Genomic DNA, 23,680 nt, shown 5'->3' with positions numbered 1-23,680 from the left:
TCTACCTGCCCATTTTACACTTTTCCTTCTCGTGGTGTTTGAGCTGCTGACAGCCCAGATGGTTTCATAAACAGCTACCTCTCCTTGGGCTGAGGGTAGCTTACCTTCCAGTGTCATTACCAGGCTCTCAGATTATTACAAATGAAAACATGCTATTAATGTAATTTCCATTTTTTCCTTCCCTGTTTAAGCTCCCTGCTTTGTGCATCCCACTCAGTTTTGGCAGTGCAGTGCTTTGATTTTCGTTGATGGGTGGTTTTACTTTTCGATTTCAATTCCAGCTGCATTTGGTTTGCAGAATGTGGGGACTTTACAATTAAAACCAAAACTGAGCCACACACATTGAAGTGAGGCAGGAAAAGCAACAGGCTGATACTTTCAGTGTGGCACAGCAAGTGGGGGGCATTGCTTAGCCATGGTTGTGCCAGTCTCCTGCTTGGGAAAAGCAAATATGCGATGCCTTACTGGACTGTTTAGGAAAGGCAAAGTAATATGAAAGTCATATATATGTATATATATAGATATATATGTTTTCCTATATGTAGGTTTTCTGTAGCTGAGAGGGAAGGGGTTGTTGCCAAGATCAGCAGGGTAGCATCAGATGTCACATGTTATTTAGGGAGTTGATGCTACTGGTTTCCAGCCACCTGATCACACACAAAAAAAAAGACAAAAAATGTGTTTTAAAGTTGTTTCTCGTGTTTTAACCTCTGTGGGCTGACCAGGTCACCTCTGCGTTGTCACTGTTGTTGCAGTGGAGACTCTGAGGATGTCAGTTCAGGAATAGAAAAGGACCTTATTGAGGGTCAGAAGAAAAGAGAGGAATGTTAATAAAAGAGCCTGACTCTGAGCTTATCCTCTCCCTGGCTGTTACGATACTACTCACATCCTTTGTCCACTGTATCTTGCAGGCTGTGAAAGTAGAAAGCTGTTGAGTTGGACATTGGTGCCCAAAATCCCTGCTGTTCCCCTGTCCCTGGCAGGCACCTGCCAGCACAGACTTGCCATGAGTGTTTTCCTGCCTCGCTGTTGGGGAATAGTTTCTTGGGTTTGAAGAGCACAAGGCTCTTTTATCCCTGGGCAGCCTTGGGCTTCGCCGCTGGTCTGAGCAAGGAGCTCTGCTGCTCTGCCTGGGAGCTGGTAAAACTGGGTAAGCCAGCTCAGCGCTGAGCTCCCAAAAGTGGTGCAGATGCTTTGAGCTTGCCCTTCTTGCCATGTGTAATTTCTGAGTTCAGCAGAGGCTGGGAGCTGCATTTGGAGTGAGTTTATGCCAGGGCACCTTTGAATTGCAGGGCTGGGCTCCTGGCAATAACAGGATTTGGCTGTGACATCTGTAGCCTAAATTTCATCCTGTCCCAAGGCTTCTGAGCCTAGTTGGAGCTGGATTTTTTTTTTAATTTTTAATTTTTTTTAAGCTTGAATTGGACTGTACTCAAAGAGCTGCCACATATACCCACAGCTGTGGGAGAGCCCAGGAGCTGGGCTAACAGCTTATAGCGCATTCCCAGTGGGTTTACATCCCCTTGAGAATTTCTGGGCCTCTGTGGGCAAAGCAGTCACTGTCTCCACACTTTAGCTGCCCCATCAAGACATGGAGAAGGGATGGAGAGCACTGGGCGAAGCTGTGCTGTGCCCTGGGGGCACAGGGCAGCAGCTGAGGGAGCTCCCTGCACTAATTCCACTGCTCTGTGCTTTCCCACAGGGAAAAATGTGGCATGGGAGCATGGCAGAAGCTCACTCTGCCACTTACTTCACCCACTTTGATGCTTAAAAGCAGCTTGGTAGCTCCCTGTGTAAGGCTGTAATGAAAATTGTGCTCAAAGCAGGGCTAAAATCCAATTTCTTTTGCCCTTTAATTATTTAATTTATTTTCTATATTTAACGTGCTTGCTCTTCATGAGTCAACTGAATTTTCATGTAACTTTTTTTTTCTCAAATATTTATCTGTGTTGGCGGAGGGAACATTTTAAAATGAGCCTCTCAGAACTTGCCCTAGATGCCCTAGTGTTTTTTTCTGTCTTCTCCTGCTATTGAGACAGGGCAGTTACTTGCTTCACATTTCCCACGTGTTTTCCCTGATGCTTCCAGTACAGATAAAATGTTAAATCAAAGCACAGAGAAGAATTTTAATTTTCTTCCTCACCTTCACCACTCGTGTCTCAGGAAGGAAAGGGCTGGTGGGCTTAGCAGGGTGCTGGCAGCAGAGCCCTGCTTCGGTAGTGCTGACTGCCCATTCCTGTTTGGCATCGCTGATGCTGGACAGGAGTGAGGGATAAGCCACAGTGAGCCTGCTGGAGCTCAGCTGTGGTGTTTGAAACAGCAGAGCCCCTGCCAAATGCCCTGTGGAGGGGAAAAACATCTTGTCGTGGTGTACCAGGATCCTGGTGCCTTTTAGCAGTCTGGATTCGTATTTTAGAATAATAACGCCTTTGCTGCTTGTCTTTTTGTAGTCACATCTAAGTAGTGAGGCAGAGGACAGGACTGTTGAACAGCCTTTCCTGGGTGACTTGTGCTTGGGTTCTCCTTGTGAGGACGAACAGGGTGCTGCCACGTGAACTGCCAGCAAATTCGGCCTGCTTTTGTTCACTGCCATCTCAGAGGGGTGGAAATGGTGCAGAGAGGGGACAGAGGGTGAATGGCTTCTCCACAAGAAGCGGGCTTGGTCTGCTTAGCCTGGCTGGGATGGAGGAGGGGAATTGTGTTGGAGATCTGGAAAATCATTAATGGCAGACAAACGATGGGTAAGAAATAGCTCTCATCTCTTTCTGGACAAAATCTGGGATCATCAAAGAAAGCTGGCGGGGGCAGGTTCAGTGCATTTGGATGCCAGCTGCTTGTGTAGCCCCCTGCAGCAGCATCTTCGGGGTGCTGAAAGCCTGCCTGGATTTGATGGTGACCAGAGAGACACATGGGAAAAAGGTCCGTGCAGGTGTTTAATGAGAAGGTCTTCCTTTTTCCCTGCTGCTCTGAACACCCTGTTTCTCAGCTCAGCAGTTTAAGAGCTGGGCGGTACAACCAGGTGTCGCCACAGTGGCTGTGCCTGGCCAGGAGGAGCCCCCTGCCAGTGCAGGAAGCTGGGCAGGGAGGAAGGTGCATCCCCTCCCACCAGGGCTGCTCTGCATGCTGCTCTGAAGCTTTAAGCAGTGTTAGACACAGCTTACCAGGGCCATAGCACAGCACAGACCATTAGTCTTGCTGAGTACAGCTATGATCGTACTTAGCGCTGCCTTCCTATCTCTCCTAGCTGAACTGTAGAGCACTTTGCAATGATTAATTCAGCATGAGACTCTTAAGTGAACATTATTGCCCCATTTTAGAGCAGACATAAAGGTCGCTGGCAGACCAAGAGCAGAAACTCTTCGCCATACAGATGTTCACCAGCCTAGCTGTCTCTAGCCACTGGTTACTTCCCACTGGCCTTCTTTTGTCTCAGCTCATTTTTAGGTCCATCTCGTTGCCCTTGAGATGTTGTTCCTTCCGCTGCAAAAAGCGGGGGTGCATTCAGATGCTCAGCTGTACCTAGTAGTTTGGGATTAAAACTCTCTTTGACTGCACAGGATAAAAAGTCTTGGCTTGTGTAACCAGTTATTTCTGGTGCATCTCTCCTGGCATCTGCGTTGATGTGGGCAGCAGCAGCAGCATATGCTGCCGGCTGCACAGGGACCAGTCTTGTCACCATCTGCGTGCAGGCTTGCTGGGGCTGTGGCAAGTGTTGCTGCTGGGGCTCTGTGTCCCTGCCTTTCCCAGGGCCGTGCATGAGCCCGGTGGCAGGTCATCCAGCTCAGAGCTGAGAGCCTGCTGTGGTATGTCCAGAGCTGTTCACATCTCATGGGAGTTTTTTTTTCCTTTGGGCACCAGCAGAGGTAGAAAGAGTATGAAAACGCTCAGCTGGAGCTTGTGCTCTGGAGATGCCTTTACAAGCAGTAAATCAAATATAAAAGCAGTCAGGTGTTGGGTTTTTTTTGTTGTTTTTTTTTTAGAGCCATCAGGACCAGTGCTGGTTGAGATGCTTAAGCCTGCCTGCCTCATACACAGCTAGTAGGACCTCTGCATTGGCTGCTGTGTTTTTGGGAAGAGTTTATGGAGTGGCATGTCTGTTCCTTAGGAAGTCTTCTCTATCCACTGAGTTTCTGCTCTTCTATGAGGTGTTGCAGCTTTTACTTGCTCCAGCATGCCAGCATGCTTGTCAAAGCCTGAATGTACCTCTGGGCATCTTCTCCCTTATGTTTGTAGGCACACCGTGACTGGTGCCAAGGGTCAGGGGAGCAAGGGGAGATAGAGGCATGCCTGGAGCTGGGGAGGGTAAGGATGGAAAAAGATCCATGAACAGAAACAAGCCAGTGGATGCCCAGTGTTAAGGGGATCAGCATCACCAATTTGGCGCTTGACTTGTGCTTTTCAGGACCATCCAGACAACAAAAGGTTGTGTTTCATTTCCAATTACACAGACCCTGCAGAAGTAATGTAAGGGACTTCCCTCCAGCAGCACAGCAGCACTGCTTCTGCTCCCTTGATTCCTACCAGGAGGCCCAGCTGGAGACATAGCTCCTCAGCAAGAAGAGTCCCTTCCTCTGTAACTGAAGGCTATTGGGTGCTGTAGTGGTATATCTGTAAACCTGGGGGCAGAGAAGCTGCATTAGCCTGATCTGAGCCGTACCTCTTTTTTCCTTGCCTGCCTGGCCAGAGTTTAACAGCATCTCATTTCCCTCCAGCTAGAAAGACTGGCTCCTCATTTCCGTGCAGCTACTGCCAGCAGCAAACGCAACCTGATTTGTATTATCCCATGTCTGATCCCACCTAATCCTTAATGCAGCTCTGCCAGCAAGGGGTGCGTGTCGCTGCGGGAGCAAGAGGGATCAAAGGCATGCAGGAGGGTATGTGGCCCAGATGGGTGAGGGGGCTGCCTGAAAGTGGGTGCAGCCTCTGCTCTCCACTCCTTGCATCATGTGAGGGGCTTCTCCTCTCCCTCCATGGCTTTCTGAGAGCAGGAACCTTTGCCTTCAGTAGATAACACACAGCTTCTGCTGTGGTGCTGCTGTGTCCACCTGGCACAAAATGCTCTCTGTGGAAGCAACCATTGGGCTGTTATGGTACTGACTCTTTGAGTTTGAGGTGCTGGAGGTGTTGCTTATCAACTTGTTCCTGGTAGGTAGGTGGACAAGCCTTGTGTGGTGACAGCTCTGTGCTGATAAGGCCAATGAATGGAGTGTGTGTTGACTTGCCACGCAACCGTGCTGCAAGAAGCTGTATCATGCCCACAGCTACTGGCCACCTTCCAAGCCCAATGCTTCCAAAGGATAAAGACCCAACAGATTCAGGGTTGCTTATTTCTGCCCAGATTTGAGCCCTGCTACTGGCTTGTATCATGCTTGCTCTGCTTGCCCACATGCCTCCTCTATGTGCGATAATGCAAAATGCCACCTACAGGAGTGCCTTGGTGTCTGCATTGAAGAGGGTGAGGTTTTGAGGTTTGATACATTGAGATACATGGCAGGGCTTGCTGCCTCCAGACATGGGTTATCCCCAGTGTGTGGAATTGTGGGGCTGAGCAGCAGCATGCCGTGAGCCATAATGCCTTGGTGGAGAAAACATCTTCCTGCATAAGCCAAGGGAGCTGGTATATGCCCAAGCAGGAGCTGCCCATTAAGTCTTCCATGCAATGTTTCCATAACTGAGGACTCCAAAAATGCTCTTTTCCTCATTCCAGTAAAATGCTTGGGTATGTGTGAGAATCAGTGCCAAATGCAGATTTTATTTTTTTTCTGATAATAACAACAGAGCTCAATGCCTGATTGCTGGTTTCCATCCAGATCCCCATGCTCTCAGGAGCTGTTTTGAGTTTGCTTGATCAGGTGACTTAGCATGGGTTTGGTTTTTGTTTTTATTTTGAGTGGATGTTTAAAAAATTACTATCTTCTAGAGATGGGCAGAAACATTGATCAGATATTGCCAGTGTGTCAGGGAAAGGGGCAAAGGAAAGTTGTTCTGTGCTTCCAGGCTGTGGCACTGCCATGCTTCTTGGACCAGAATCCTCTCGGGTGTGAGAGCTCTGGTAATGGGCCCTTGGTGGTAACACATCTGTCCTCCAAGTTACAGATGTTGTTTGCTACAAGCCCAGTTACAGCTTTGGTTGTTCTGTTTTTTTGTTTTTTTTTTTTATATTTCCACTGCCCTCCTCCCCTCTTTCTGTTTTCCTTTTGCATCTCTGATCTTCCTAGCAATGGGAGGGGGGCATGAGCACAGCAGGAAAGAGTGAGTGACATTCGTCTCCATGTTTGTTTACCTGGCATGGATCTGATGTGTCCCAAGCCATGGCTCCTGTGCCCAGCCACAGCTCTGCTCAGGGTTTGCTCATGCGAGCAGCAGCGCTGTGCTGCTGGAAGATGGCCAGAGCCTGGAGATCTGCCTGTTATCTGCCCAGCCAGGCCACACCAGCCATGTCCTGCCTCTGTTTTCCCCCATCCCCAGCCAAGCCTGCATTATCCCAAGGCACAGCATCTCCTTGAGGCTTCCACAGCATCTGTGCTTGTGGCTGGTCACGACCCACAGTCCTTCCCCAATAGGCTTATTTATTCTCAAACTTGCCATACCTTGCTACGATGCATTTCTTGCTAGCCAGGGTTGATTTTTTTATTCCTATAAAAATAGGAATAGGGGCAGCTTGGGCTGGCACGCACACTCTAAATTACGCTGCTGTATCTCCAGTGCTGTCAGTCATGATGCGCCCAGGCTTGGGATCTCGCAGACGCTCCAGCAGCAGGTACCTAAGGATCAAAGGTTTCTTGCTGTCACAAATGTTTTATATCTAACTTCTCCTTGAGGGAATGAGGGGAGGATGGGCTGACAGCTGGGTAGTACATGCACCCTGGAGCATCGTTGCTGTGAACTGAGCTTCATCTTACTCCGCCTGTATGTTGAGGACCAGCTCCAGGTTACAAAAACGCCTGTCCCTCTGCAAAATATGTCTGTGTTAGACAAGGATGCAGGTCACCAGCACTTCTTGATGGTGGAATGGTGTCTGACAGGCAGACACTGGCAGGTTCTGAGCTCCAGCTGTACCCTGACAGCTGCAGATAACCTGCTGCTGTATCCTGCATCTTCCTGCATCATGAGGGTTAGGGCAGCCCTGGTGATGCTTTTAAGTGTGTTGGGGGAGTCGTGCTCTGACCAGGAACATCTCCACTGCTATCAGGATAGCTGCTTGGCATCGTTTGGGCTGGACTGGGCTGCAGCACATCACTGCATATGCCAGGAAAACTTGGGAGGGATAGGGCATTTTGGTTAGTCACCAGCAAGGGTTTTCTTCTGCTCTTGCCACTCTGTAAAGAATGAGAGATGGGAAGAGGGGGAAAAAAGCCCTTGTGTTGGAGCTGCTCAACAGAGGCAATGCTCCCTGGAGAGCCTCCCACTCAATGGGAACCTTATGAGTTAATTGTAGGAGCAGGAAAACTGAGGCATGGCTTGGGGGAGTGCAGAACTTTATTTCTCAGAACTGGAAATAAAGTGCAGTAGTGAGGAGTTTTGGCTGATAGCATTTCTTGTCCTTGCTGAGCAGTTGTGCCTTGGTGCCCACCTGGTAAATCTCTGCTCCCCAAAGCAGTTAGCTGGCAGAGGGAGAGTAAAAGGTGAGCTGGTGGCTTCCTGAAGGCAGCTAAAGCCATGCAGGTAGCTGTCTTGTGTATTTGCAATTATTTCATTTTCCTTGAATATCTATTTTTCTAGCATATGTGTTTTTTATAACCTTTCCCTCCCTTGGAGGCACTTCACATTAATATGCTGCTGTTAACCGTTGCCCCTCATTGCTGCTTGGTTTTGGAAGGGTGGCTGCTCAGGAAAGGATAGTAGCATTAGTTCCTAAAGCTGTGTAAAGATCCTCATGGAAGCAATTACCAGATGGATTACCCCTGGCTTTGCTGCTGTGTAAAGGCCATGCTGGGTCGAGGATGCTGACTGTATTAACAGTACGATCCCTTCCTTCTTGGGACGTGTGGTCCAGATTAGCTGCCTGCTTTTTAAAGGGCTGGGTTCAAAGCAGGACATTGAGAGCAGGGATCTGTCTACTGGCTCCTTTATTCTTCCCTCCCTGTTCCTCTTTCCCCTTTCTTTTCCTCCTGATGTGCCCCATCTTGGGCTGTCCTCCAGCATGTGGGAATCCACAGCTCTACAAGGAAGGGGAAGACCTTCCCTGACCTCTGAGATGCTCAAGCTCTGTTGTTTGGTAGGAGTTTTGGCTTTTATGCGGAAGGAGGAGCAAAGCTCAGCTGGAGACTGAGTACAGCTATGGGCTCCTAAGTACTAAATCATCTGCAGCTCCTGCTGAAGCCTGAGAAGGCCAGTTTGACCTTCATGGCTGGAAAGCAGCTCATGTCTGTCCTAAAAGGCACAGAAGGAAAACAAATCACTGTTTGTCCATGTAGGAGCTCCCTTTTGCCACTCTTTACCCACCATGCGTCTGAGCTCTTCCCATTGTGTTTGACCTCTGATGATCCTTTAAATGAGCTGAACCTGGCTGGTGTGGAGGGGACACGGGATGTTACCTTCATTTCTTTCCCAATTAGCACCCTTTGTACTTGCTGATGACCTTTGGGGACCGTGTTTTGCACTCACCCACCCACTGGTCATGCAGCCAGCAGACGATGGCACTGAGTGGTGGCAGCAGGCTGTGGAGGGTCTGCCTGTGGTGCTCCAGTTAACGCAGCACCATGGCTGCAAAGATGCTCTTTGGAATCTCCTGGCACCCTGGTGAGCCTGGAGAGGGTTGCTGAGGGAATCCCCTCTGTCAGGGGACAAAGGCACTTGTGGGAGCTAGCAGGTGGAGAAAGACGGAGGGAGACAAAGGGAGCTGTGGGTATCCCACTGCCGATGGGAGCGGCAGTGGGGGCACTGGTGGGGGACCATTCCCATCAGCCTGTGGGAGTTGGGTTGGGAATTGGTGCTCAACTCACTGTGGAGCAGAGCTGCTGCCTGTCCAGAGGTTTTCCACCTTTTTAGATTTTTTTAAGCTGAAATAAAAAAGAAAAATCTCAGTGGAGGCAGAGACTCCATTGTAGACTCTTAAAACCTAAATGGTCTTTTTTGCCATCCAGAATTACCATTTGCAGCCCCATTAGAAGAGTTCACAGGGGCCAGTGGACTTGTACTGGCATCACTCATCCTTTCCAGGGGGCTGTGGGAAAACCCAGGAGACCTTTTTTGATGGAGACTTGGGAAAAGACATCAGGAAGACGAATGCAGCCCAAGCACAAGCAGTTGAACTGAACAGTCCTGCAGCATCTCGGGAGAGCTGTAGGTAGGAGGAGATGACCAAAAATCCTTGCTATCCTTCTGCTTGGCTCCCAGCACAGACAGAGCTGGATCTTCTCTTTTGTCCAGTCAGCAGCTTCGTTTGTGCTGACCTCCTAAATATTCAGCTCATTATACACTGTAACGTATAAATAAAACAGAAGCAGGCAGGAATATTCTCCGGGAGGATATAATCGGCTTCCTTTCCTTTTTAATTATACAGGATTTGTCTCCATGTGTCAGACTATCCTATGGGCTTATTTTTTATTTTAAAGAATTTAAATAAATGGTTTTTTTACTCAGTGAGACGCTTACATACACACCTAATTTTGGGGGTCCAAGAAGGAAGACCACCTTTCTAAGTGGGAACGCAGGGAATTTTGTTGCTGGATGTTATTTCTAAAAGTCAGTGGCATGGATCCTGCCTTCCTTTCCATTGTCACAGACAGGCAGAAGGTTCTTCAGTATGTTGGAGTTGATGAGGGTCACCATGGGAATTCCTTGGCGTCTGGCTAGGGAGTGTGATGCTGGCTGGTAGCATGCATTGCCTCTCCCTCTATAGAGACAGGATGGTGACCTGATGCTACAGCCAGTGAATAGAAGCATTGTCCACACATGAAGCTGTGGCCCAGGCTGCCTGTGGGAGATGTGGGTATATTTTAACCTGACGCTGCTGCCAGCACGGCAGTTACTTGTTAATAAGTGTGATGTGAACTCTGAGCTGACTTGCTTTCTCCTAAGGGAAACCCTGGAAACAAAATCTGGCTTTTCGTCAAGGCAATCAATCTGTCATCTTTCCCTCCATGCAGCATGGAGTCCCCTGCTCCTGATTTGCAAATAAATTCCCTTTTTGGTGGCTGCCCCAGACATCCATTTTAAAATTAAAGCTTTGGTGCCCTTACTGGAAAAAGCATCAGTAATTCTCCAGTGGCTTTTGAGGCTGGAGACTTTAGCAGATTTAAGCCTCTGGAGGGTGTTTCAGACCACGTATATTGTTTACCACAGATACAGACAAGAAGATACACAGGTTGATGGTTCTAGCTGTGATTGACTCAATGGTGGCCCAGTTTCTCTAGCCCTGGGTCAGCTCCTTGCACTGAATCAGTGGCCAGTCACCTGAGCTGATGCCAGTTGAGTGTGGGGACAATAAGAGGAAGACACTGAAAAGCCTTCTCCAGAGCCTGATGTCACAGATGGAGTGGGGACACTCCTTCAGACAACGTTTATTAGAGAAGCCCTCCCGCTGAGTCACAAGGTACAGAAAGGACCCCCTTGCTTTCTAAACTCCTTCTCAGAGTGGAGCCTGGATGTGGCTGGTTCCAATCTGATTCCCAGACTTTGTCAACGGTTTAAGTCTAAGGAATTATAGAGATGTGATTGAACCTTTGTACAACTTTGTTCTGTAGGGTTAAGAATGGCAAACCAGATATATTTATATAAAAATGAGTGATTTATTATGATAAATGATTAGGCAAAAATATCTTAAGTACACAGTATAGAAGCTAAAACTGCTAGGATAGTGTATTATATCAAAGCAATTCTATTAAAGCAAATATGTTAAAGCTAGCAAAAAAAAAATAAATTATTAAGTAGAGATTGATGTTACTCACCCATACCAATGACCACGGGCAAATCTCTTTTGCTCAGGCTCGAGGAGTAACCTTGAGGGGCATCCCCAGCCAAGAGAGGAATCCTCACACACACTCCAAGAAGGAGTATGTTAGAAGAAGCTACCATTTGAAAGTGGGACTGGACTTTTTCAGTCTAAAGTGATTGATTGTCATTCATGTGTTCCCAGGCCAGCTGTGTCAGCTTAGTATTTTTAGATAAGGATACTTTACTGTGTCTGCCACATCTTCACCTCACTATCAGGATTTTTAACTTTGGGGTTGACGAGTCAGACTGGTTTTAGCATGACTCAACACCAAAACCAGCGTGACACCCCTCTCAGTTCACCACTGATAGCTTTGCAAAGTAGGGTGTTATCGAGTTGTTTTACCCCATTCCAGGCAGAGCATCCTGCTACACTGGAATGGGGATGTTTCCATCCAGGCTGAAGTTGCAGCTGTAGTTCGTGAAGATCAAGTCTTCTTCCATAGCCCCTCTCCAGCCTTTATAATTCCTGTTGCCTGATATAGTAGGTGTCTTGATTGCATAAATGTCTTTGTGCTACCATAGGAGAGAATAATAGAAGGGTGGTGGGCAGAAAGGGCAGAAAAGGTAGTGATAGTATGGTCTTGGCCCCAGGGCCAAGTGAGATAGTGGGACACTTACTGAAAAGTCCTCAGGGACTTGTGTTCCCTGCTGAGCTAGCAGAGGAGGAGATGATGCTCCATCCTTTGAAGATGGAGCGGGGGTGCCTGTGGATGTGCATGAGCAGGGAAGGGTCAGTGGCAATGAGAAGCTTAGTGGTGAATCCTCAAAGCTTCTCCAGGGACCCAAGCTGCAGGACAGGCTTTGCTGGATAAGGACTTTGCTTTAATTAGGTATCTGTATTAAAATTTTATTTGATTTTTTTCATTCTGTTCTTTCATCCCCCAAAGTGGGGTCAGAGCAGACTTAGATCTGCAGGTTTTCCTTGAGAGACAATAAATCACTTACTAGCAGAGGGAGACGCTGATCCTCCTTGGAGCAGGGTGGGATCCTGGATTTGCTGTGTGTCCCCATGGGGTCCCAGAGGAGCTACCACCAAGGTGCACGTGAATGTTGTGCCCAGGTACCAGTGCAAGAGGAAGAGGAGTTTCACAGGCCTCAAACTGGAGCTAAAATCTCCATGGGTCAGAAGACCAATTAGGGCAGATGATGGCCAGGGCCCAGAGCTACCTCTGTTTCTGGTGCATGATTTGGGTGAGCACAAAGCAGAAGGCAGCACTGAGCCATTGAAGCACTTAAACAAATGCTTAACTTCATTTAAACAGGGATTTCTATGGGTTCCTTCAAATGTCTGCAGCCGCTTAAGTTTGTTTTTAAGTGCTTGATTGGCTTAAGTATTGTGCAGTTTGGGGAAGGAGTGTAAGAAGGAGGTGGTGTGATGCTTCCAGGGTCCCTACTGATTTCCTGCTGAACGGTACCTGATGCACTGAAGCATGTGAAGCATGTTCTCCAGAGACCCACAGCCTGATTTTGGCACCACCACATGCAGTTTGGATGGGGCAAAGAGTGTGGCCATGGTACTCTGTCTGTCTCCCCCTTGTATCTTGGGGGAATGCACAGCACTGCTTGCACAGGGCTAAGCCAAGGCACTGGGCTCTGGTGTCAAGAAAACTATACCAAAGCTTGACTGAAGGATCTTGTACATTGGTATTCCATCTGGGTTATTCAAGGATGAGGATGAAGGCAGTGTGATGCTGTCCCACTTCTTTTCCCTCTGGTGCTGCTGACCCTCTTAGTGCATGTCCTGGCACTGGGGGACAAGAAGGGATGAGCCCTATCCTGTTTGAAGTATTATAATCCTTTCAGATGGCATTTGTGCCTCGGCCAGTAACAGCTTTATAACTGAACCTCCTGCTTGCAGAGGCCCCACGCTTCAGTGGGACATTTAAATCTCATTTGTATAATGCCTGGTTGCAATTCCTGCTGGAATATTGCCCTCTGCCTCCAGTGCCCCTGAGCTGTGCTGAACACAAAGATGTCCTAGCAGGCAGAGGAGTGACAGAGCATGGCCAGGCAACAACATGCCACACGGCTTCTGAATTTCTAGAGCTTTCACTTGTTTATTGGAACTTTTGATAGCCAGGTGTAATTTTTTATTTCCCCCTCCCCTCCTATTTTTTAATGCCTGAGTCCGAGGGAAGGCTCAGTAGTAAGTGCTCGGTCAGAGATTATGTAGGGATGAGATTTTCCAGGGAAAGCTGGGTGTGAGGCAAATGGAGGTAGAGGCACGTTTGGCTGCTGCCAGACCCCTTTGGGGTCATCATTGCACCTGCACAGGCAAAACCTCTTTTCTAGCCAAAGATGGGGCTTCCTGTCAAACCCTGTCAGCTCTGTCAGCCTGCTGGGCTGGCTTGGGTTTGCTGCCTCCTGCAAGGATGCTCATGGTGCCAGTCCAATTCACTCTGGTCTAAAGGCAAAAACTCAGCATCCCCAAAAGGAAAATGGCTTTTATTTTAGCAAAGATTTAAGTTCTCTATTTTAAAACAGTACCATGAAAGAAGAAAGTGAATCAGAATCTGCTTTTGGCTTGCACCGCCCACTCCTTGTCTTCCTGGGCAGCTGGAGGCTGGTCCTGGGGTCCAGTGTGATCTGCCTGTCCCCAGTCACCACTGGCTGTGCTTGGGCCAGGCTTTTCACCTGAAATGCCCTTTCATTGCTGGACTGCCTCACAGCAGCCAAAGTGCTGCCACAACATGCCTGCTGCCTGCCCAGTGTCCAGCCTACTCTGGCCTCCCATGCAGGTGAGGGGTGCTGGGGGCTGCCTACAGGAGCAGAGCTTCCCATGGGGACGCTGTGGGCCCGCATTAGCAGCCGGCTGAGTTGCTTGTTCCTCCTTCCCGCTCCGGCAATCCCTGCTGTACTGTAATCACACAATTATTATGCCATTAAAATGTCATATTCGCAGAAATCCACATAAACAAGGCATTAGCAGTTGCCAGAAAATTGTAGTTTTACTGCTAATGACCCACTTTCCCCCTGCAGCACCACTCCTTTTTTTTTTAATATTATTTTTTCTCCCCCCCCTTTTTTTTTTTTGTTTTGTTTCTGAGCCGTGATTTAGGAGGCAGATGACGAACTACATCTTTACTCTGAGAGGCTTTTAATCTTTAATGTGCAGTTATGGTGAAAAGCTGCCTCCATGCTGGCTCTGGGCCATTTTCCCTTTGCCAGCAAGGGGGTGGGCAGTTTTGGGGGGCTGCCTTTTGTGGGTCTTTCTGGGGGGGTGCTTTAAGTGAAATAGCAGAGAAAGCTGTTGGTGAGCCTTTCTCATGGCTGGATGCTGGTGCGAGAAGGGAGCTCCTCTCCACAATGAGTTTTGTCCATGCCCTGGGGATGCCCCCAGTGCGGTGTCAGAAGGGGCAACACTTGTTCACTGAGAGCAGAGCGCTACCCCTTGGATATATTTTTCATTTCTTTCCTTCAGACTCATTAAGTCTTTCAAACTCTTTTTAAGCATTGACTGTGTTTCCTATAATTAATACCAGCCATTAAACTGCAATGTTGAAAGAGAAATTACCTAATTCCAACAAAAAAAAAGAAAATTTATTATTCGTACATGAGAGAAAATGAATATGAAACTTGGAGAGATGAACCCTGTAGAAGATAAATAGAAAGGCAAGTGGAGTATTGACTTGATCCTTTTCTAGTGCACGGTAATTTGGCCTCTAAAGTGAGTTAGATCATAATAAATTAAATTTAGATTTCTGCGTATCAGTTAAATAACTCCCAAGACAGAATTCTGATGTGAGGAAGAGGTGATAATACATGGTGGAAATATTATAATGAAGACCTTATCTGGTAACCTGTAACCGATGTGCTGTCCCTGGGTGAGCAAAGGGGATTTCTCCTGGTGCTTTAACTCTCATTCCCTGTCCCTGATCAGGCGCCAAGAAACAGGTGAGTCCCTGCATTGGTGAGGTCTCCTGCCTCCCATGATTTGCATAGCTGGCAGCTTTTCATCCGAGGATGCTGCCTTACTTTCCTTCTCTGCTTTGTGCAGGAGTTTTTTTGCAGAGGTCGGTGTGGATGTGTGTCTGAGCATCCAATTTTGGTAAGAATGCTTGGGATGGAAAGAGCGCCCAGAAGATTTGGACAGGTGATGTGGATTGAAAGTGAATGACCCCACCTGGGTGTCTACTTCTGTCTGAGAAAGTTAACCCCATCTCTGGGCTTGTTTTGTGGCCAGATAGGGATTAAAATAACTCTTTAATCTCTGCCATCTATTTGCTCTTGATCTCAGGTGTGTATTTAATTACCCAATATTTAGTAACCATCCCACTGATATCTTTCCTCAACCCAGAAAGGAGAGCCTGGGTGAATCAAGGTGAGGCTGATGTCTTTCAGGTGGAGATTTCATAGGAGTATTAGTTACTCACTGCAGAGCAAACCAAGAATGCAACCCTTGGGTGCAAAGTATATCCATGGCAGTAGGAGAAGCAAATATCATGGGATAAGCCAGTGGTATTTGTCCTTGTATTGATTTATTGCTGGGATTCCCCAGCAACAGAACATTACTGGGGTTAGATGGATGCTGGGAAAATGCCATCCCAGACCCTGAAGCACAGGCCAGGACCCTGTTGTGCATTGAACCCCTGCTTCTGTTGCCTGACCAGAGCATCACTGCCCTTGCAGCAGGTGCAGAAGCTCCAGTTTTCCTGGAGCCACAGTTTCTTGCAGAAATCCACCAGCCCTCCCACCTGAGCCATCAGATTCTTTCCTGCCTGTGCCCTTCTAGCTGATCCAAGACTATTGGGTTTAACTGACGTTAAAAAACAAACAAACAAACATATATATTCACACATCTTACAGCCTCAAGTGCTACATGGCCACTTTTGAAAGCCATTTTTCTTATTAAGTTTGATAAAACCAAGTTTTATTTTTCTTCACAGCATTAAAATTTAGGGACTGCAACTCCGTGGCGGTTGTTTTAGCAGCGCTAGGCCTCCCGGGGTCATCATGAAATCTTATAAACATCAGGCTGTCGGAGACTCCGCGATGCAATCGCCTCTCTTTTCCCTGATCTTTTACTGTGGCAGTAAATCACGTTTTGCAAGATACCTTAGAAAAAAGCATAAACAGTATTTATCACCCTGAGCACGTCGGTCCTCCCAAAAGTCCGCAGGCGGGTTCTGTACATCCTCCTCGTAAACCTCCTGCAGTGACCTTACTGGTTTCATAACTTTCTCCCAGCCTTGGTTAACTTTCCCTTGGTCTTGAGTAACTTTCTCCCAGTATGGTTGGTGGCTTCTTCTGATATTCCCACACTGGGGTAAATGCTGGAGGAGCTCCTGAGAAGGCCATGGGTTCACACCAGGGGAGGATGAATACAACCCTGTGTCTGGAAACGCCTACATCTCTGGGCTTTGCTGCCTGTTTGGAAGTGGTCACGTTACCGTAACCCAGAGCGATGTGGGGCATCCTGTGTTTGGAGGTGCCTGGCTTGGTCCTTCAGTGGTTCACTTGCAGGAGCCAGTGCTCCCTTCTCCCCTTCCTATGACTACAGAAAATGCACTGCCAGATGCGAGTAAAATCAATTACGGGATAAAAATCAACCATTTCAAAAGCTTCATTTTGTGCTATTAGCAGGCAAAATCAGCTTTGAGATGGTGTGAACTGAGGAGGGGGAAAAAAAAGAAAAGAAGAAGAAAAGATCAATTATTGGATAAGATCACAATTTTCTTTAGGGCTGAGATGTCTGTAAATGTTTTCATCTCTCCGTGTTACAGGTAGGCTGAGATCAAAGAGGTTGTGCTGCTGTAACAATGAGATGTTATCAGCATGGTATTGTGCTGGCTGGCTCAGACACTGTCAAAGGGTGCTTAAACCCCCTGACAGCATCATGCTGCGGAGGGATGCTTAAACACCTCCCCCCCCCTCCCTTCCCGACAGCACCAAGTCACCAAGAGATGCTTAAACCCCCGATGGTTGTCAGAGCTGTTGGGTAACCCCAAAATGCAGCTCCTCCATCCTTCTGGAGGGAGGACCACACGAGCACGTGCTTGCCTGCTCTTCTCTCTGTGGTAGGGCTGAAGACCTTAGTGGGAGACTTGTTGTGGCAAAGATGGACTGAAATTGGGCTGGGAGGATGGTGGCCCCCTTCTTCTAGAGTCCTGTTGCTGGAGCCAGCCCTCGGCCTAGGGAGTGACTGCGGAAATTGGGGACTGTGCTTGATGAAATGGCTCCTGTTGGTGGCCCTTTCCTACCTGAAGGGTTACAGGGGTGATGGGTCAAGTGGTGTAAAATACATTTGTTTTTTGGCTGGAGAGAAATTAAAACCCTTACAAAACCTTCGCACTTTTATATTTCTTGAGACCGTGCTACTTGAGAGGAGGATCCCCCAGAGACCTGAATTTGGTTTCAAATTAGTCATTTTAAATTCAAATTGGCAGGCTCTCTTTGACATGCTGTTTTGGGACCTAAGGAAAAAAATAAACCCTGAACACCTAATGGGACTCCTTTTTGACCTGTTCTTGCAATGCTTGCCCATGTCGCAGGGCTAACTGACCTGCGGTGGGACTTGGGAGGATCTCCAGAGTGGGGTCAGGTGTTGTCTGGTCTCTCCTCTCTCTAACGGGGCTGACTTTGTGCGCGCAGGAATCGGATGTGGACTGGGACGACCTTTGGGATCAGTTTGAAGAGCGGAGGTACCTGAGTGCCCGGAGGTGGAAGGGCGGCGAGGACCCGTACCGGCTCCATGCCTTTAACCAGCGGGAGAGCGAGAGGATCCCCAGTGACCGTGCTGTCCGTGACACCCGCCATCACAGGTTCTGCCTCCCCCCTGGTTTCTCCTGATCTCGTGAAACTTCATTATATGGGTGGATAGTTCTGTTTCTCTTCAGGGCCGTGGTTTTGGGGTGCTAGGTGGGTCTGGGCCCTTGGCCCACACCCAGTGGGTGTTCTTGGGATTGCTTCTGCCTGAGTTATATTTTTAGGATTGACTCACTTTGCTTGATTTCTTGGCATGTCTGGAAGTCTTAAACCTATTAATTAAAACCTGTATAAATTTTCCTGGGACTATAAGGAAAGAGAGGAAAAGCCTTTTTTTTTCCTTCAGAAAAGTAATGGGTGTGCAAGAACACAAATCCATGATGGTAAAAGTTTTCACTGCTGCTGGGAGCTCTTGGTCTGCAGACAATGCAGTGAAGTGGTGCAAGGCGGATAAAATAACTGTTAAACGTTGATTTGGCTCTGCAGAGAGAGGAGTGGGGAATGAGAGACAGTGGCTGAGTGAGAGGAAGAGAGAGGTAAGAACTTGCTGGATTACTGGCTGCTCCAGCACCACTGAGGTGAAAAATATCCTCTGGCACCCAAAGGACCCCTTGGGAGAGGCAGAGAGGATTGCAGCAAGGGCTGTGATGTATACAGAGCTCTGCTTCCTTGTCAGCGTGAGAAGGGTGGGATGGGAGTTTTGGTGCACCCTTGCTTGCTGAGAGTGCAGCTGTAGCCTCCTGTTGTTGCCTCTCCAGACTCATGAGGGAAGAGCTGCCCTTTGTGGGTGCAGGTTGTTGAAGGTCAGTGGGGTTAATTGTTAGTTTGCTGGATGGAGTGATGCTGAGGTGTCCCACAAGTGAAGGAAAAACTCCCAAGGTTCCCTCAATGCAGTTTTCCTCATTGTCTTCTGAGGCACAGCATATGCCTGTCCCCTGCTGTCAGTCGCCAGCCCACAGCCGGTGCAAGCCCTTTCCAAGGAACTCTGCCTGGCATCATGTCCCAGCTTGCTGGCAGCAGCCATTCTCTACAATCTTCTCCTGGGAGCCCTTTGCGGGAAATCCTGCTTTGGTGGGAGCTCTGTGCTGGACCCGCTCATGGCACCTTGCTGCCCGTGCTGCACCTTGTTCCCAGATCAGAGCAACTCCACTCCCAGCATCTGACCCAACTCTGAATTTCCCCTATTCCAGTTCAAAGGCAGCACTTAGGCTGAAATGCTGAAACAGCACCAGTTCTCCTGCCCTATAACAAGCAATGTGCTTATTTATTTATTTAGCTTCTTTTTGTAGTAAGGACCAGATGCTCTTTTCTCTGGAGAGGAGCTGTCAGCCCTGACAGACGCCTGTTATAGCTGAGCAGAGAGCAAGTGTGCTATTCCTGGAGAGAATTAATGCCAGGGATATTAACCATCTGCCCTATTAAAAGGGAAGATCGACTCGGCTGCCCCTTTGCCGTACCCGTGCTGTGCGGTGGCAGCCACCTTGTTCCTGGGTGGGCAGATGCGGCGCTGAGTGCTCCTGTGAAAGAGAAGTTCTCATTAAGGAGGAAGTGAGGGCATAGCACCTGGGAGGGGCTAGGGCTAATTTAATTTGTTTCCAATTTCCTTAACCTGGTAATTGGATTCTGATTTATTGAATATGTCTGGAGAACGCTGCGGATGATGCGCCATTAGCCAAGCATTTGAGCGGCCACAGAGGAAATGGGGCTGCCGGGAGATCTGGGGGAGGCAAGCACTGATGGGGAGTATGAAGGAGGGAAAAGAATCTGGGATTGTTGGTTGAGGGAGGGAGGAAAGTGCATAGCTAAGCCCTCTCAGGAAAAATAATCCTTGCCTACAGCACAGGTATCCCGGGAGCTGCTGCAGGTGGTGCTCAGGCACTACCATGCAACCCAGAAGCTGCTCTTGCATTGTCCAGTACAACTGTGTGGGGAAGCATGGATAAGCATGGCAGGCTCTTGAAGCAGGGACAAATTGCTGATGGCTATGCAAGAATATACATAGAAATATATAAAGAGAGTCGAGCATGGTGTTGGCTAGGAGATGTCCCTCCTGTGAAGGGAAGAGTAGAATTCTGTGGACCAGGGAGAAGGGGCACCCCCATGGTGCATGCTGCATGCTGCATGACCTACTGGAGGCTGTGTTTAGGGGCTTGATTTCAATGGAAAACCTAGATTAGGCTGCTTCATTTGAGCCAGACTGGAAGTGTTCAGGCTTCCTTGTTTGAGAGTGAACCCAAGGATTTGGACCTTGATTCTGCTCCAGCTGACTTTGGGGGAAGATACATCCTGTCACAGATCCTACACTAAGGGGCACCGCCATGTCAAGGGGCTCCTGCCTGGCTCACATGAGGGCTTAGGAGGCTTCTGAGAGGGTCTCACCCATCTCTTCAGCTCATGCCCTTGGGCAAGCAGGTTCTCCTTCAGCCTCTCGGTCAGATGTTGTTGCTCAAAGCAGATTGCTCTGCTCTGTGACCAGGTTTCCAGTGTGCTGGCTCCCAATCCTTTATCCCCTTTGTATGACACATGGCAGCACTGAGATGCACAGACCTGCAGACCATGGTAATGTCCCAAGACCCCACACCCTGTAGTCCCGATCCTAGGGACTGGGATGTGGGAATGCTGCTCCTTGCAGCTTCTCTGTGGGCTATTTTTCATTAGGATGGTTGCAGAAGATTTCCTGGAGTTTTCTTTGGTAATCCAGCCAGGCACCTGGACTTGCCAACAATAGCTACAAAATCTGGCAAAGGCTGAGCAGCAAGCTCCTTGCCAGAAGGGTGTGGAGAGGGCAAATGCTTTCGATGGGATGGGATGTGGCACTGACAGCCAGTTGCTTAGCAATGTTTGCTGGATTGATTTTTTTTTTAAATTACAGCCAGTGGAATAGTTTCAGATGGAGAGGAATTGCAGTGCTCCAAGGAGTCAGAGTTGGAGAAACACTGGTGGCTCTCCTTGCCTGTCTCTAGCCAGTGTGGGGCTGTGACCTTGTGCTTCATTTGAGGGTGCTTTCAGCCAGGGAAATATCATGCCTTCTGTGCACTACCTCGTGTCACCTGGCCTGTGAGATCTCACAGCTGGAGCATTGCTCCTGGTGACCCTCTTGCATTTCAGTGCCATTAACTCCATTTCTGGTTGCACATTGATTAAGCTCTGGGACCACATAAATGGATGCCTTCCTCCAGGAGAGGACCTCATATGGTCCTGTGGTGGTGTATCCCATCCCCACTCAGAGTTAAGGTTAAAAAACCCCTGTGGCTGCATCAGCAGATTGGACCTGGATCTTAGTGGCACATCCACGCTGTGCATGGCCAGCTCATACTGCTAGAGTGGGTGGCTAGTCCCCCTCCATCATGGTAGCCACATGCCATTGGGATTACCTCATCTCCACATCCCACTTTCTACAACTCCCACTGGCAAACCGCAGGACCGAAACGGCAGTGAATGAGTCAGTGCTGGGCGTGTGCACTAGTGGGAGAGGAGCTGAGGTTTCCAATATTGCTCAGTGGCTTGGAAAGCTGACAGGGAGGATGTGTCGCCCCCAGCCATAAGATTTTGTCGTGATGGCTCCTGGGCTTTTTCCATCTGTGGCAGACAGCTCCTGAGGAGGCCGATATTCACTGTGCAATCGCTCCATATGCTGCTTAGGCTGACCTCTGCCTCCCAAATGCTTCGGTGGGTTTGAAAGATGTGCAGATGCCACAGTTGTGGCTGCCAGGCTGAGCTGGGACCACAAGTCACGGCCAGCACCAGCCTGAGCGGGGGTTTGTGCTGGCTGATGGCAGCGAAGCAGAGAGGTGAATTCAGGGACAAGGAGAGTAGAGGAGAGGCTGGAGGAGAGGTGAGAGCCTCCAGCAGACTTCTCTAGCTATTGCAAATCATGTCAGACAGCTTCAAGCGTCTCCCACTGTCTGTTTTCTTCTATTTGCCTTACTTTTTACCTCCACACTGCTGATATGCGTTTAGCAGTGCTGTCTCAAGAGCTGATAGAGCAAGGAGGCCAGAGATAGAAACCTCTCAAATTCCAGCAAAAGACTGGATTTTTGAAGTTCCCTCCCTCCCTTAGTCCCAAGTGCTTTACAAGAGGTCCTACCTGCCTGGCTGAAGTTTAATTTTACAGCTGCTTAAGAGATGTGTTTGTGTGAGTATGTGTGTGTCTCTGAGAGAGAAAACAGCTGCTAAAATCAAGTTGCAATTGAAACAGGAGGCTGGCAGGAATACTGAAGATAGGAAGATCATGTGTTGCACTGTCTGATGAAGTTGAGAGCATCTTGGCAGCCCAGAAGCCAGATCATGCCAGCTTGTAGCTTGTGCCCCCTGGAAAAGCTCTGCCCTTGTAGTCTGTCCTATTCCCTTTGCAGGGAACAACACACACCATAAGATTTCCTCCAGGTTTCTTCGCTCAAATCCCTTTGCAGTACCAGCTGGAGAGCGTCCATTGGGTAGGAGAGCTGCCCAGGGCTGGTTGCTCTGCTCATATGGACTGTTCATGGAGGGATGGGAAGAGGTCTGCAATGCCTGTGATGTTCCCCTGGAGCAGAGAGCTGCTGTCTTGCATTTTCAAGGTCCAGAAATGTCAGGATTTCAGTCCTCCAGCAGAAGCATTAGACACTGCAGTGTTGTTTTGACCCATTCATTTCAGCATGCATCCCAAGGGTGCAGAGCTTACACATTCAGCGTTACGATGGAGCAGCTGTTGTTGGGGTGGTCAAAAATACATGACTGTGCCGTGCATGGGAACGACTGGGAAGAGCACGCGGTCCTGAGGGTCAGCTCTGCTGGGTGTCATACCTGTGTACACAGGCACGTGGGGCTGAGTGTGCATCTCTCTGAGTGAACACCTTCCCTGCATCCCTGTGTCCCGCGTGAGCACATTTGGCACACAGCACGTGAGAGCGTGTGTCGACATCTGCCTGCCAATTGCAAGAGGGCAGCTGTGTCGTGTGCAGAGCTTGAAGTGGCTCCATTTTTGGATGAGTTGATGACTGCATCCCAGGAGTGGCAAGTAGTCAAGTGCACTGAAAATACTGTAGCCTCTTCTTGGAAGTGAAGAGTCGAAGAGGAGAAAAGTAGGTTTTGACACCATTGTCTTTAGATTAGCATGTTTATGATGCCATTGGACTTCTCACATTGCTGTGTCTTCTTTCAACTTCCTTTCCTGCTAGACCAAAACCACTTTGAGGTGACTGGAGGTGAACACTGGGTCTCAGCATCTAGAAATACATTTTGTACCTCACATAGGAGTTTAAGCATCTTACCTTTCTTGCCTGATTTCTTGAGAGTCCCCAACAGAACTTAGTGTCTGGAGAATGACATGTGTGGAAAAGCCCAAACGGGGCAGATAGAAGGCTCTGCTCTGCTCTGTTGTCCTCAGTTCTACCTGAACATTAGACCTGCAGAAGCAGGTAAATGCCTAGCACGTGGCCAAACCCACTTTGAATTCGAGGGAAGGCTTGCAGGGATGTTACCCAGGTGGACCTTGATCAACTGAAAGCAGAACCAAACCTAGAGGTTTTCTGGCCTACTGTTGCCTTTCCCTTTGCTGACTCCATACATTTTTTCACTTTTGCCTCTGGACTGTAGCTGAGCTAATCCACTTTCCCGCATAACGCAGACTAAGTCCCAAGGGATTATTATTTTTAAAATTTGCTTACTGAAGCAGTGCCTTGTGAGTTGCTGACTTGAGATGAGCTGTGTGGTAGACCAGGGCGAGAAGTGGTGTGGGTATGGGTGCATGCACATGTGGTCTCCCTGTGCCTGATGCTGCTGGGTTCATCTGCTCGGGGCAGAGGGGTGGTGGGGCAGCAGGGAGTGGGGCAGGTCTGAGCAGAAGAGCCTTGAGTGCAGTGCAGGTGGATGGACACCTGTCCGTGAGGATGGATGGAGCTGTACAGTCTAAGATGTGAAGGAGGGAGCCAGATGAGGAGGATGGGGGAGAGGGAGTGCTCAAGTGCTGCCACATCTCTGAACCTGGCATTGTTGAGAGCTGGAAAAGGTGTCCCTGTGTGGCCATGCATGCATTCTGCTGTCTTTGCTCTGTCCT

The 23,680-nt window shown here is 48.7% G+C and overlaps 1 protein-coding gene across 1 annotated transcript in view; it reads left to right on the top strand.

Annotated features, from left to right (window-relative positions):
• GALNT14 (polypeptide N-acetylgalactosaminyltransferase 14) overlaps positions 1 to 23,680 on the top strand; it is a 96,149-nt gene that overhangs the window by 18,010 nt on the left and 54,459 nt on the right. Inside the window, exon 2 of the mRNA XM_032682654.1 lies at positions 17,530 to 17,699. Coding sequence (XP_032538545.1) covers positions 17,530 to 17,699 — 170 coding nt within the window. The remainder of the gene's footprint in view (positions 1 to 17,529; positions 17,700 to 23,680) is intronic.

This window comes from Chiroxiphia lanceolata, chromosome 3 (genome assembly GCF_009829145.1).
Source record: "Chiroxiphia lanceolata isolate bChiLan1 chromosome 3, bChiLan1.pri, whole genome shotgun sequence".
Classification (NCBI taxonomy): Eukaryota; Metazoa; Chordata; class Aves; order Passeriformes; family Pipridae; genus Chiroxiphia; species Chiroxiphia lanceolata.
Note: the sequence above shows the minus strand (reverse complement) of the source record. Positions and strands in the feature narration are given on the sequence as shown.